The sequence below is a fragment of the Columba livia genome, chromosome 3, assembly GCF_036013475.1.
Source record: "Columba livia isolate bColLiv1 breed racing homer chromosome 3, bColLiv1.pat.W.v2, whole genome shotgun sequence".
NCBI lineage: Eukaryota > Metazoa > Chordata > Aves > Columbiformes > Columbidae > Columba > Columba livia.
In genome coordinates, this window is record NC_088604.1 from 20,327,373 (window position 1) to 20,342,871 (window position 15,499).

Sequence of the window (15,499 nt, forward strand, 5' to 3'; positions counted from 1 at the left end):
CCAGCCGGTCTAGATCCCTCAGTATGGCCTTCCTGCCCTCCAGCAGATCAGCATTCCCACCCAATGTGGTGTTGTCTGTAAACTTACTGAGGGTGCACTCAATCCCCTCATCCAGATCATTGATAAAGAGTTTAAACAGAACTGGCCCCAATACTGAGCCCTGGGGAACACCACTTGTGACCGGCCGCCAACTGGATTTGGGTCCGTTCACCACACATCTTTGGGCCCAGCCCTCCAGCCAGTTCTTCATCCATTGCAGAGTACACCCATCCAGGCCATGAGCTGCCAGCTTTTTCAGGAGAATGCTGTGGGATATGGTGCCAAAGGCCTTCCTGAAGTCTGTTGCATGTATAAGGGAAGAAAGAACCCAGTATTTACTGTGGCTGGCAGGATCCTTCTTAAACCCCTGTGGCAAAATTCTTAGCTGCTTATGTAGTAGAAATATCTTTTTCTTTGGAAATTTCTGCCAAGAGAATAAGATCTTTGAATCAGATCTCGAAACTCACTTGTGCCAGAGTAAATTCTGAAAAAAACTTCATAGTTTTAGATGCTTAAACTCACTGAAGCCATACATATTTCGTCACCTAAACCTTCAGTCATGGCAGGGTATGAAGGTAGAAAGTCAGCTGATGAAAACAGCCACTTAGTACCAGTTTCAACCCTGTTAGACCTGCAAGACATACGTTTGTGTTTGGCAAAGGTGACACAAATCTACAGGAAACTTGCCTTTTTTCAGAGCAGCAGCCAGAAGGCAACGAAAGCTGCCTCTATGTGCCCGAGCTTAGACAACTGAATTCCACCTGAAATGTCACAAATACTTGGCTTGGGAGGTCGCATGTTTGCTGTATCTGGATCCCAAGATGGAGCTCTAAATGCAGTCTATTTCCAGATGTGTGTGCATTGCTTTTCTTCCAAATATCTATTATATTTTTTGAGATCTCAGCGTAAGAGCTGTATGTATCAGGGACCAAATGTGTCCTCTGCAGTCCTTAACTAGCAGGATCCCTAAATACTAGTGGACTTATTGAAATCTCTTTACTTGATCTTAGTGGAATACTAATTACGTATTTTAACTTTCATATTAACATACTATTTTTGTTCTTTATACACTATGATTAGAGTTTGTCTGTAGTTTGTGTACACAGGTACATATTTTGTGGGGAAAGTAATAGATAAAAACATCTTAAATATAGTGATGGAGCTTGTTATATTCACTTTATTTCCCTCAATTCAATTTTCAGTACCTCTTAAATGTTGCTGTGATTTTTTTTTTAAGTTTTATATTACAAAGAGTTACCTATTTTTGCATATCTGTATGTGAGAAGGTATGCACATTTAACACAGTGGAGCCTGATTAAAGTCTTAGTGCTGCTAAAAATACCTACAGTAAGCAGTAATGAAAGAGAATCAATTATTAAACAAACAAACCCAAAAGGTATGAAAAATTTCTTGAGAAGTAAATCCTTATTATTCTAAAATAAGACTAACTAGGGACAACAAACCTAGACGACTGGAAACAGATATTTATCTAGCCTTATTTTAAGTCTTTAAAGAGAGGATTCCATAATCTCCTTAAGTATCCTCTTCCAACGTTTTGTGTCATTACTATAATATCTTATTTAATTCTCTTTCCTCATGGTGTAAGCCTGTTAATTCTTGTCATGCCCTTGGGCAGGGAAGGCTCTTTGATAAATGTGGTAAAAATGTGTTTGTTGATTCTCTTTCAAATAATAAAAATGGCAACATCCTGTTTACATATTCATGCATGATACTAAACTAATGGTTTTTAAGTACTTCCCCAAAGGTGTGGAGATACTATTAGAAACAAAATATTGGCACATATGATAAAAGTAAACCTCTACAAAAATATTATGCCACAGAAGATACAATCTTAAGTTTATTGCTCTGAAAAATGCCAGTGAGACTGAATTTTACTGTAAATGTTCATCCTCCGAGATTAATAATAACAAAGAGAAAATCTGTACCATGCTTATTTGATCATTATCTTTCTCTAGGTGTGTTTGGTTTGGAGGTTTGTTTTGTTTTGCTTTGTTTTGTTTTTTCTTTTTTTTTTTTTTCCTTTATGTATTTCCTTCTGTTTCATCCTTGATAGTGAATTCAGAATTAAAAGATGAAGACACAAGAGTATTGAAAATCACTCTTGCATGCTTTTTCTTTGAATTTCCGTTATGAAAGTCTTTTTAATATCAAATTCATTACATCATACTACTATTTTTAAGAGTGTTTTATATTCTGAACATAAAAGATGTCTATAAAGACATGTCAGTATGAGATTATTTCCTGAATATGATTACTTTTAAAGTGAACTTCTAGTCCAAGAAATTATCATATTAATTACAATATTAAAATCCTTTAAGAAACCATTAATGTGGTACATAGAAGGAAAGAATGTAAATGATTGATAAACCTAGGTCATAAAATGTGATTAAAGTGTAGGTTGTAAAGCCAAGGATATTTTATATTTTTTATTGTAGACTTACAATGCAATCTTGTTTCCGTATCTATTTTTTTCAGAACTGCAGTTGTTGTTAATTGCTTTTTCCACATATTTAACACCTTGTTCTGTTCATAAATTGCCTGAAAACTTGCTCAGGAATTTTTTTGAGGTCATAATTTAAACACCTGCAAAACTGAACTAGCTTGTCATATGAAGCAGTTCAGAGTATTTTCCAGTTGAACTTCATGATTTTTGAGCTGCTTTAGGCAACGTGATTTCTGATGAGGTGAAGTTAACTGTTAAAATGTGCTTCAGTGCCTGAATTGGTGTAGTTGCATCTGTGATGCTTTGAGGTTGTAAACAAGGCAAGGTTTGTAACAGAACTAGTGTTTTAATTAGACTGATTAATTTGGTTGCAAAAATGAGTTTTCAGACACATAAATATTATTTACATCTGTAATTGTAGTAGTCTTGAATACTACACAGCAGTTATGAGCTGTTGCTTCACTTAGGCTGTCTGAGAGAGGTGTCCTTTCTTTTTCTTTGTTGATTTCACCTCTGATCCATGGACCTGAAGAAGGGGTTGTGTGCCTCGATGTGCTTTTGCCAATGTCATTTGTTCTAGCGAGAGGTGTTACTTGTACCTGCAAATCTTGCCTTGTCATTACCAAAGAAGTAAAAGAAATAAATTTATTGGGAAGATAAGGAGATGCATTTGCAAGGTGCTCTTGAATCATAAAAGTGCAAGCAGAATTAACAAAAGTTAAAAAGGGAAAAATACCTGTTGACTGCACAAGAAGCAGTGTAGGTAGTTTTTTCCAAGATTAAAGCTGCTTCAGAAGTAACAAACCCTATAGCTGTGTCTGCTTTTTCCCTTTGTCCTCCTTCACCGCAGTGATCCCCAGCTTGCCTTGTGCTCTCCCAGCTGCTGCTGCTGCTGGGGAGGTGGTGAGCAGAGCCTGGTCACTGGCAGGGCAGCCACCAGCTCTGTCCTGCCTGTCCTTCCTCAGGGCTGGACCTGACTGAGGTATCTCTTCTCTCTGCTGGTGATCCTGTTGAACCTTGCAGGAAGTATCTGCCTCTGAGATGTCTGTCTTTTTAATTTAGATTCAAAAGGGAGATGAAGACTGGCAGGCTCAGCATGACTACACAGTTGTTTCCTTATGCAAACAGGATCATCCTCTATGCTCACTGCAATTTGTGGCCACGCGTTGCGCTGGCACTGAGCAGACTTGACAACGCCAATGCGCCTGATCACATCCGTGCTGATTTATTGGCTTTTTCTGTGGTCCTCATTCATCGCTCCCTGGCACCGTGTGCCGGCTGGCGCTGGGGCCGTGCGGCCGGCGGGGGAGCTGGGAGAGCGCCAGACACGTGCCTGGCTTCCCGCTGCTCGCACCTCCCAGGGCTCTGCCGTAATCGCTGCTTGTTCCCGCTTTCCTCTCTCCCCGGCGACCATTCGGCTCAGCTTGCAGAGCAGAGCACGTGCCATGTTTTGCTGCAAGGGAGTTTCCACATCCTTTTGCTTTTCACACTGAAGGATGGATTTTTCAGGAGATTTGGGAGTCTGAGATTTTCTCTGCTTTTAAATGATGGGCTTTTTCATTTTCAAGCTTACAGTGATTTCTATATATGCACATTCTCCAGATGTTCCCGAGATTGTCAGAGGTCAAGTAGGAAACTTTAGGAGCTTTGGATATGATCAGGATCCAAAGTCTATAAATAATTTCCACAGTTCGTTGTGCAAATCTTATCAATTACTTCTTGTTTTCTCGTCTGCAAGATTGTGGAATACTTCCACAACGGAGTCAAGACTGAAATAAGTCTGCCTCTGCAGTCCATTTTCATAGCAATAACAGATCTATAATCTGGTTGATTATCTTACTATTTTAGACTTTTTCAGTTTTGCAAGATTAACAGCTGTGTAAAATTGTTGCTGTATAATACTAATAGCTTACATAAGCATCAACAGAACATCAAACAGAGCACAGCTGCGGTGCTTGATTGTGCCCCAGTTGCTGAGAAGCCCTTTGTCTAAAAGTGATTCAATCAAACTTGGGTTTATATTATTATGTTTTTGGCTTTTGAGGGTGTTCATAGCTTTAAATGCCAGAATTAATGGGCCAGAGCAGATTACTTCTCCACACCTTATGAAATTTTCCCTCAATGTGATAACAATGAAAACAGTTGCCCACTAAAAATGTTATTTTTCTGGAAACTATAAATGTTTTCTAAACAATATGCAACATTTTCCTGTATTTTTTTTTTCTATATATATTTATTCAAGTATGCATACCAATGAAAACTGGACTTGACAAAAGAGGGTTCAAAGTAGTATTTCCAAAATCTCCGAAGTGGTGGTTTCAAACAATTTCCTTTGCACATACATATACAGACACACACACACACACACACAAACACACACACACACGATAGATAGACAGATAGATAGATAGATAGATAGTGGTCTGCAAACCCTTCTTGTTTGTCATGCCTTGTATTTCTCAGATTCAAGTACAGAATTCAGATGATAACAGAAACAAGCCACTATGTCACTATCACCATTTGGATGTGTAAACAGTGTGTAAACAATAACAAATGCTTTATAATATTTCAGCTTCGTTAAGAAAACTGTTTCAGTATTTTTCTTTTTGTTTAACGTATTTTCAGGTACCTGCACTTTAATCAAATAGAAACGTTGGAACCCGAATCCTTTACCCATCTTCCAAAACTTGAAAGGCTGTAAGTTTGTTTATCTTGGGGTAAGATTCAGAAGTCAGCTTGCTTCTTTGTTTGAATTAAGTCAAGTGTTTGAAACTGAAAAATAATATTTTTCTCATTCCCACAGATTATTTTTAATCTACATTTTTTATTGTAACTACTATGTAGTCTTTGCCAAGAATGCCTGGGTCAGGCTGATCTTATAGGCATGCAGCAGTGAGCTGTGATCTCTGTTTGGCCTAAAATAAGTGTTATGAATGGAGAAGTAGATGATTCATATGATTACTTTTTTTTTTAGTTTCTCATTTGAATGCTTATGAACTCTCTTCTTTTGATTAACTTGGCCTTTTAAGACTTCTTTTTTCCCTTATGGACACACCAAATATACCTTGGAGACCACTTTAAGAATAGCAGCCAAATAGCAGCTGAAAAATATATATTTTTTAAAATTTTGTAGAATTACTTTAAGGACTTCCAGAAGAAGTTAATGAAATGAGTATGTGTCAAAATCTGAATTATCATATGAATATTTCTCTGCTTTTTAACAGATTTTTGCATAACAACAGAATAGCTCATTTGATTCCTGGAACATTTAGTCACCTAGAATCTATGAAGAGATTGTAAGTAAATTGAATTATTATTGAACTAAAGGAAGTTTAAATAATCTAATGATACTGTATCTCATCTTGCAATTTTATCTTCCTTGAAAATGCCTTTCATTGTGTAATTGTTTTAAATACTGTATAATTTTTCCTAAGATGTGCTCCAGTTGTTTACACACATAGAGACCATTGCTTTATATACTACACTCTTCAGTGACTGACTAAATCCTTTTGTTTTTTTCCTGTCTTGGAATTATTTGTAGTCATATGGTCTTGTTTTGTTGACCAAATAATATAGACAGCTCCTTCATTGGTTTGTTTTAATTTGTTTGGTTTTTTTGCCTCTCTTCTCTATATGTTACTGGATGATCCTTCTATGATCTCTTTCAATATTTTATTACTTTGGTATTTTCTTTTCATTGTTTTCCTTGTCCTAATCTGATGACAAAAACAGAGTTATAAAAAGGTACTCAGTAGTGTAAGGATAAATATATTATTTGCAAAAGCCACTCCAGAAGCCAGTTCTTGAACCGCCACTCGCGTGGAAAAGAAAAGGCTTCTAAGTCCCTCAATAGCATTTGAAAACTACATATTGATCAGAGTGCCATAGTAAAATGAATTTCAGAGGGTTTTCCATCCCTTATTTGGATGTCCACTGATCTAGCATAAATATTATCTAAAATATTGAAGATTGCTGTTTTGAGGCAGGCAGTCAGGTATTAACACTCCCCTTTCCAGGAGGACTGCGGAGGGTGAGCTGTGCAGTCACAGCGCCAGCTCCACCAGGAACAGAGATGGCAAGGGAACAGCAGGTCCTGCTGGCTTTGAACAGTTGTGGAGCCACTCCTTGAACTAGGGGTGAAAGGCAGAATTCAGTAAATTTTGATGGTGAATGCACCTTCCAGTAATAGCTGCTGCACACATACCTCTCTTAAAAGTCCTGTGGAGTTCAAGTGAACAGAGAACGATGCTTCTTTACATAATGCCTCGGTAAAGGGGAGTTTTAGTAGTGTCTGTTACTGGAACAGGACACTGAGCTAGACTGTCCTGGTACTTTCTGACCTGAGAAAGCTTATCCCTAAAGGTAACATCATGACATTCATGTTCCGGATTTAAATTCTACCAATAACATCTGATATACTAGGAAACATTTGTTACAATAGCTTGTAAACCAGTTTTCCTTGGTCTTCCCTATTTTTCATAGGAGAGCAGGGAATAAAAAATATTTCGGCATTTTTACAAGAGGTTAAAAAAATATTAAAAAAATGATCAAAATGTTTACTACTCCCAAAGATAAACCAAACTGAGGTTTCTTTACCACACAACTTTATTTCCAGTTTAAATACGTACACATCTAATTGTACAGATTTCTGTATTTAATGATTTTTTTTTCCTACAGAGCCCTCCACCAGAAAGTGTGGTGCTCCATGTAGTAACAGGGCTCTCCACTACTGGAAAGAAAGTCAACAGAATTTATGCGTTCTCATTATCTGCAGTAGGCAGGTGTTTTACAAAGTTACTAACCCACTGAACTCGACAAGAGCTTAATGCTTAAATAAAACTGTGGGTCTTTGTCTCAGTTGCCTGATCAGCAAAATGGGAAGCTGTAAAAATGTCAGGTTGGCTGTCAAGTTACTACAGTAATAAGTATTAAATGGGAAAAAAAAGTGTATAAGTTTCTTATTTAAGCAAAGTTTATATAACGTCTAAATAAAACCTGATTTATTCACTGAATGCTGGGGTTAAAAAAGAAACATTCAGCTGCTTGTTATGTTGAACATGGTCCAAACCATGCAGTGAAAATAATATGCATTTTTGTAATAAAGACTACCAGAATGCATATAAGTGGGTGACCATCACCTGTGTTCCAGATTACCCCTTGTCTCTATTGACAGAAAAAGGTGCTGCCCAGGTTGCAGAACCATTTTGATCTCAGCAAAATAATCAGAGCTTGCTAAAAACTGTTGTGGCTGCTTCATTTTTTGTGCAGGCGTTTGGATTCAAATGCTCTCCACTGTGACTGTGAAATCCTGTGGCTGGCGGAGCTGCTGAAGACGTACGCAGAGTCGGGTAATGCTCAAGCAGCAGCCACCTGTGAGTATCCACGGAGGATCCAGGGAAGATCAGTGGCCACCATAACACCAGAAGAACTTAATTGTGGTGGGTTTACCACTTCCTCCTGGATTCTTTAATGTGTTAAAAAGTACCCAGACTTTGTTGTTGTTGTTGCTGCTAAGAGTTAGTTCTTCTGTTCTCATGGATAACACTGACCACTTCTCGTCAGTATTGGTTATTTCCAGAAAACTTCCTGTGTTCCTTCTTGGTTTTTGTCTGCTTCTGCTGGAACCGGTTGCTTCCACACCTCAGCTTATCTTTAATAAAACAAATACAGCCATGTTTGACATTTATTGAGGAACTAAATGTGACTAAATGTGAAAGAGTTTATTTTTCCTTTTTGTATTTCAGTTTTGATCATAAAAGGATTGCCCACAAGGGTCTTTGGTGTTCTGTTAATAATGTTTGCCCTTTTGTTCAGGGGAAAGGGACGAAAAAAAGCATACAGAATTGCTTCTGATTTCTGATTGTTAAAACTCTCGTTTATGTTATTGGAATCTGGGTTGGGTCACTGGATTTATTTTTTACTCAGCTATATTTGCAAAGTGAGCCCTGCACTGGCACTGAAATCACACCACTGAAAGATCAATGGATAAGCACTTCCATGAAAATCCTTTTGTTCACCTGTATTCCTTCAGCCTAGGAGTGCTCAGGCTGTTCACTCTGGGTGTCCTGGGGCTCAGCCCCAGCACCTCTCTTGCTCCAAAGCCAAGATGAAGGTTTCTCATCATGTGATGGGCCTTTGCCTGCTAGATATAAAATAAGTAAATTGTCCTTTTGGTTATGTGTTGGGTATAATTCTGATAATGAGAATTGTGACCGTAAGCACCTACAAAGTTCTTGAAAAATACAGTAAAAAGGAAATTTGGTGCAAGAATAATTCATATGGCATTCTGCCAGCTCTCTGCACATCTAAGGAGCCTGAATATGGAAATGGCAGGAAGCAAGCTGGACAAATTCTTCTGTATGAGGCAGGTTAGGCACTGATACTTATCTAGAGGAAGTTATTTTAAATGGCACTTGTGCTTGCTGCTTTCAAGTTTTTCCTTCATAAGCAAATTGAGCAAATTGAGCCTCTGTTCAAATAAATAAAACAGCTACTTTAGAACCTGATACAAATTTGCACAATCCATTTCCAGTCTGCTAAAAGGTCCTAAGGAACAATGGAGGAGGCCAGAAACGCCACAGTCACTTTTGCATGTGGAAAAGTGTGTTTAATCCTGATTTAATCCTGATTAAGCATATAAATATTTTAAGGTAAAACATTTGTGAAAAATATTTTTCTACAAGGTGTATGGAAAATTTTTTATTTACCATTCTTTAGTAGTTTTAGAACAAGTAAGTGTTCCTCATATGTTTTATTGTTGATACAGAGAGGCCAAGAATTACATCAGAGCCTCAGGATGTGGACGTTACCTCAGGGAATACAGTGTATTTCACTTGCAGAGCTGAAGGCAATCCTAAACCAGAAATTATCTGGCTTCGAAACAAGTAAGTTTAAAGAGGAAGTAAGAAACTTGATGTAAGTATGTTTATCTGTGTGTGTGTATGTTTTTGGGTGCATGTCCACATGCCTTACTGGCTAATATATGGAAGAGTTACATCAGAAACCTATTATAATTAAAAGAAGTGTATGAAGTAATAATGACCCAGATCTGTTTTATTAGTAATTCTGAACACTTAAGAGCTGATAATTTTAGAAAATATTAATTTGTAACTATAGTACTATTGGTAAATTTTTAGCTGTAGTTATACCTGAAAAGTCACTCACACCTGTAGAGCTGTGAATCATTTGTATGCAAGTACCTGGCAATCCAATATGAACATGTTGTATGTGCAGTCTGTGGGTTTAGCCAGTGATTGCATACTCTGTGCAGATCTATTTGCATTACATTTTGAGGCAGAGCAAAAGCTACTTTTTTTAAAGGAGTTCAGCTGGATAGGAGTTAGGTTTCAGAGGAAGCCTTCCACAAGCCCCAGCTCTTCAGAGGCAGCTTTCCTCCAAGGTGTAGCTCCATCCCAGAAAACGAGAGTTATAGCAATTTGGGTTGGAGGGGATCTCAGGAGGTCTCCAGTACAGCCTCCTGCTCAAATCAGGATTATACCAGGTTGCTTTATCCAGTTGGGTCTGAAAAGCCTCCAAGGATGGAGGTGGCACAAGCTCTCTGGGCAGCCTTCTCCATTGCTTCTCCTCACTGGCTAGGGCAGGAAGAGAAGCCCTATAAAGGACAGGTGTCTTCCAGCAGCCCAAGGGCCAGCCTGCTGCAGAGCAGCTGCTTGAGCTCTGCCCTGCGCCTGCTCCCTCCAGCAGCACTGGGCACAGCATGGCCAACCAGCCATGTGGGAGCATGTTGCTTCCCCATAAACAGTTGTTAATTTATGACAGACACGTTAATTGTGAGTTTACCTCTAGTTTATTCAGGCTTTGGCTAAATAATGCTCTAATACAAATGGAAAACCTGATCTGGAAAATAAATTCCTTCACATTTTATATTATCAAATGAACCATTTTAGTTTGTTAGTTGCTGATAAAGTGGAACAATTTGGAGTCCTGGTTCTGTAGCTTTGTGCTGATGTCAGTAAGAACCTCATGTGCAGCAAGGGTACAGCGTTTATGGCATATGTCAAGAACAGAGCCTTGAACTTGGATGGTATAATTATTTCATTAAAATTTTCTTTGGCTCATGTACTTTTTATAATAAACAAAGAAAACATGTATTCAGAATACACATATGAAAGAGTTTTAAGAAGAAATTTGAACTTGGGGTGTGGGATTGTTGACTCTGGCTTGTTTCCTGGCTGCATGAATGAGAGCAAAGCTCTTTGCAAGGTACTTGAATATGGCAAGATTTCAGTCAAAAGCCATTGACCTGTTGAGCAGTATGTAGAATAAATCAGCAGTCAGACTGGGTTTTGTACATGGGGGGGTGAGATCTCATCCCTCCTCTGTGCTTTGTTCATCTTGTAGTAAGGAATGGACTGAGAAGCAGTTCCTTTAATAAAAAACCCTTAATTGTTCTTAGTTAATATCACAGAAAAGTATCCATGACATAGCCTGAAGACCTGATCTTAACCTACGTTTCAAGCCAGTACAAATTCTAATCATTAGTACTCCTTGAGAAATCCAGACAGAGGTTTGCACAAAGATGGTTTTACAGCAACTAACCTCTCTCCTAGCAGAAAGTATCTTGAGTGTCGAATTTACATGAAATACTTCCAGCAGAAACAGTCGTAAAGGAAAATGAGACCAGCTATATGTATTTTGTTCACTCTTTTCTCTGTAAGCATTTACTTATAAAAGTATTTTGACTTTTCATTTTGAATATGTAATATTTGCATAAGCAAAATTGGTTAATTTTTTATATTTCTTCTCTTCTGGATAAAACAAAAAGTTCTATTATTTTACTTAACACAGTAAAACTTTTTTTTTTTCCCCATGAGTTATTTGGGTAATATATTTTGTGTTTTATTATTTGGTAGTTTTCTGTGCTTGTGATTTAAAGGTTTAACTCCAGCAGATTGTTTTCTTCACAGTAATGAGCTCAGTATGAAAGAAGATTCCCGTCTAAACTTGCTAGATGATGGCACGTTAATGATTCAGAATACTAAAGAAACAGATCAAGGCATTTATCAGTGCATGGCAAAAAATGTGGCTGGAGAAGTGAAAACTCAGGAAGTTACTCTTAGATACTTTGAGTCACCAGGTAAAGAATATCGTCTGAATTTTGCATTCAGATAGAGAATTATTTTGATAAGAATTTTGCTAAAAATAAGATGCTTTAGCTATTGTATGTTCTTGACATGTAGATTTCTTGTCCTTGGGCATCTTAAGAACTAGATCATGAGGTTATAGTATCTCTGGAACAAAAAAACAAATCAGCCAGTTAATTATTATCTTCATTGTAGTATGCAATTCTGATTATAGTCATGTAGGCTAATTGTAAAAGGGTTAGGAAAAGAAGCTGTTGCATTGAGACATTGCTCAGTGCAATGATGTTGTCCTTGGGTACCTGAAAACCACAAGCTTCCAAACAGGCCACTCATGAAAGCTTTGACACACCAAACACAGCCATCCTTGTCAGGAACCTTCTAGCCTGAGTCTCTGTCTAGCCAGAGCTTCATGTTTGCAAGTACTAAATTCCTGTCCAGGTCTGTAATGTTTTCAAATTCTAAACTTCGTAATGAGAAATTTTGTTTTGACACTGAGTGTCAGGTAATCTTAAAATGTCACTGCAACACACACCTGTGTTTGGAAAAAAGTTACCACAATGTAGCTTAATCTATTTTGTCTTTTGAGCATTTGTGGCAATTTTTAGCCAGTTTGTTTTCTGGGTCTCAGTTTCTGTGCCTCTGAAGAGACCTTTGTAAAGATCAGGAAATGAAAAGGAAATATTTGAAAATTGTTTTAATAGGAGTTAAGAGAAAACATCAGTGCAATTGTATGAGCTTTTATTTCTTATCTCTTGATATTTCTACATGTCTGCAGCTAGATATGGCTTAAAACGAGGCAGAATTTGCACCAAGATTAGAAGTATGTTGGAACAGAGCTATTATAAAACCCCTAGTTTCCCCAAACTGTTGCAATATTCAGCTAAATTAGTGCTATGTGAACTAAAGTTCATATTTAGGCATTGCTCTTTTTTTTCGCAGCCCGGCCTAGTTTTGTGATTCATCCACAAAACACTGAAGTTCTAGTTGGAGAGAGCGTTACCTTGGAGTGCAGCGCAGCTGGGCACCCTCAGCCACGAATCACCTGGACCAAAGGCGACAGAACCCCTTTACCAAGTGACCCTCGTGTCACAATAACTCCATCAGGAGGACTTTACATACAAAATGTGAAGCAGGAGGACAGTGGCGAGTATACCTGTTTTGCAACTAACAGCATAGATAATATCCATGCCACTGCATACATCATAGTCCAAGGTGAGTAACATTACACTAGGAGTGAAATGCTGGAAAACATATTAGGAGGAGCAGATTCCTTCAAATTGTGTGATTTCATCTTTTTTTTTTTTTTTTTTTTTTCTGAATTGTCAGAGCCGAACTAAAATCATAACAGATTTTTCTTTTAATTACACTATTCTAGTGTAGTCCATAGGAAAGTTGCTATACATTTCATTGACAGTATATGATATATACTAATTCTCTGAAAGTTAAGTTTAATTCATTATTCTCAGAAGTTAATAATTGGTGTTTTGAAATGTATGTTTTTTATTATATGTTTTGTTTGCCAGTGTCCAGCTTTGGGGTAACTAAATGTTTTCTGTAATGGGTAGCAATTGTAGAAAATATAGCTTGTGTGTGAAGTACTAGAAATGGAGTTTCAGGTACAGATCTGTGCTGCCTTTCTTTTGTAAACACTTGAGTGAATGTGCGTACATTTTCTCCTGAGTTTTCTGGAAACTATCACTCTACTAGTTGAGGCATTAGCATAGCTTTTCTGGAAAACAAAACTCTTAAGTACTCTAACTTATTGTGGTCACAATAACCTTGGCATTATATGTCAATAGTATGAATATAAAGTGTTTATATTCATATATATATATCAAAAAGTTTCCTGTGTAGATGGAGACTATTTTTTTTACAAATGTTTTAATACTGAAACTTTTATTTGCAGTACATTTTGAGTAACCTTTAAATTTGTTTCTGTCGTCATATTAAGATATCTAGTTGGCAAACAGTTTAGGTTACAAATGCTTTGTTCAATTTTTAAAGCTGTACACAACAACTTGTCTGTGTGGTTTGTTCATTTTTCATTTACCAATGGTTGATTGTGTTTTGAGAGCTGAACAAAATTTCTTCTGACGCTGATAATGCCATGATGTTACTGCAAAAACTGGCCCGCACTCCACTCACTGCTTTCCTTTGTGTAAAGAAGAAAACAAGCAGCTCAGGGTGGTTTTGACTACATTGCATTTTCTTCACGATTTAGCTGAGGATTTTTTAAGAGAAAGAGAAGAAGGTATTTTTAATCCAGGGAACACTGTGTTTGATTCTACAAGTCTTACCATACTTCTTATATTATATCTATGGCAGCAGATCCCAGAGGCCTTTGCTGACACCAGGGCCAGCTGTGAGGGAGATGTTCTTTTTGCACAAGTGGCTGCCCTAACTCTGTGCCCCATAGTGGTCACAATATAAAACAGGGTCATTAATATCTCTTTTACCACCTATATGAGATATTCAAGTCACACAGAAAACTGTTCATCATTTCAAACAGTCATACATTTTTCAGGCTTCATTTTTTTGTTTGTGTTTTGTTTTGTGGTTTTTGTTGTTATTTTGGTTTGTGTTTTGTCGGTTTGTTTTTTAAAACATTTTGTTTTCTCTTCTGTAGCTCTACCTCAGTTTACTGTCACTCCTCAAGACAAAACAGTGATTGAGGGACAAACCGTTGACTTCCCTTGTGAAGCACAAGGCTATCCCCAGCCTGTTATTGCCTGGACTAAAGGAGGTAAGTGTGTTCCTTTTTTACTTTTAAACTATTAGAATAGTTTGACTGTTATTTGGGAGTCACTGGTACACTGAAAGAAATTCCATGTGTTTTGATACTTCAGTCTTTGAAGGAAACAGGGCTCATCTCTCTGCTTTAGCTACAAAAGGCAAGGTGTCCCACAGAACCTAGCTACCTCAGCATTTTTAATTATTCAGCAGAAAAGTCGCTCAATATATGTCCCCATAATTGATTCCTTATAATAATTGTTTAAGAACTATGAGACAAATCGCATTTGGTACCGATCACTGCCAGTCTGCTGCAGAAGAAATGGGGATAGCTGTCATTAACTGGAGATTGGAAATTAGGTAGGATGTGCTCCCTTCAGAAATCAGAACAGTCCAAGCGGTAACTGACATCAGTATAACTGCATTTCTGTCACTTAATGTGCATTGACAGGAACACCGGGGTGTACTCTGCAGGCTGTTTTATTAGGTTGTGGCTTTAAAGGCAGTAAGCCAAATCCAGTGGGAAGAAATACTGTAGTGGATATATGATTAGTAAGTAAATATTCCAGAAATAGCTCTGTCAGGCAAAAGAAGTATTAGGAAATTCTAGATCATGGTAGATAAAGTAGATTTTTAACAAACTCTTTGTCACTTTGATGCTGATAATATCCCTCTTTCTCCTTCTGCTTCAGTCAAATGAAATGTCCAGAAAAGAAGAATAGGGTACAGGCACTGATGTGCCTTTTATTTTGTTTTTATTATATTCAATTTTTTCAAGGCTCTATGCATTTTTCTATGGATTCTCTAGATGGTCTAGGCATATGAGATTGTGTCTTACTCTCATGACATTAATATGAAATAGACAGTAATACCTATTGGTGTTCTACTTATGATACCTTCTCATTCAGCTGCTTTGTTGTGCTCCTTAAACAAAAATATTTATTTCTACCACAAACAGAGGAGAGATCAGGATTATGATTGTGTACATATGTATGTTTTGTTTGCTTTGTATGTTTATCTTCTGAGAAGTAAATGTTTCAAACTTTTTAATGAGATACTTAGTTTTTTCCCAATGTTTTATCAAATTTAAAATCTACTGGATTTCCCATTTTATGACACAAAAGGACTTTATTCTGCACTGCTATAAATAGCAAATGCTGTT

At 37.4% G+C, this 15,499-nt stretch overlaps 1 protein-coding gene across 2 annotated transcripts in view; it reads left to right on the forward strand.

The window, feature by feature from the left end:
• Window positions 1-15,499, forward strand: part of PXDN (peroxidasin) — an 86,723-nt gene that overhangs the window by 36,985 nt on the left and 34,239 nt on the right. For both annotated transcript variants that reach the window (XM_065055986.1, XM_065055985.1), the window contains 7 exons: window positions 5,129-5,200; window positions 5,728-5,799; window positions 7,772-7,941; window positions 9,270-9,387; window positions 11,431-11,600; window positions 12,547-12,819; window positions 14,234-14,350. In XM_065055986.1, the coding sequence (XP_064912058.1) occupies window positions 5,129-5,200; window positions 5,728-5,799; window positions 7,772-7,941; window positions 9,270-9,387; window positions 11,431-11,600; window positions 12,547-12,819; window positions 14,234-14,350 (992 nt within the window). The remainder of the gene's footprint in view (window positions 1-5,128; window positions 5,201-5,727; window positions 5,800-7,771; window positions 7,942-9,269; window positions 9,388-11,430; window positions 11,601-12,546; window positions 12,820-14,233; window positions 14,351-15,499) is intronic.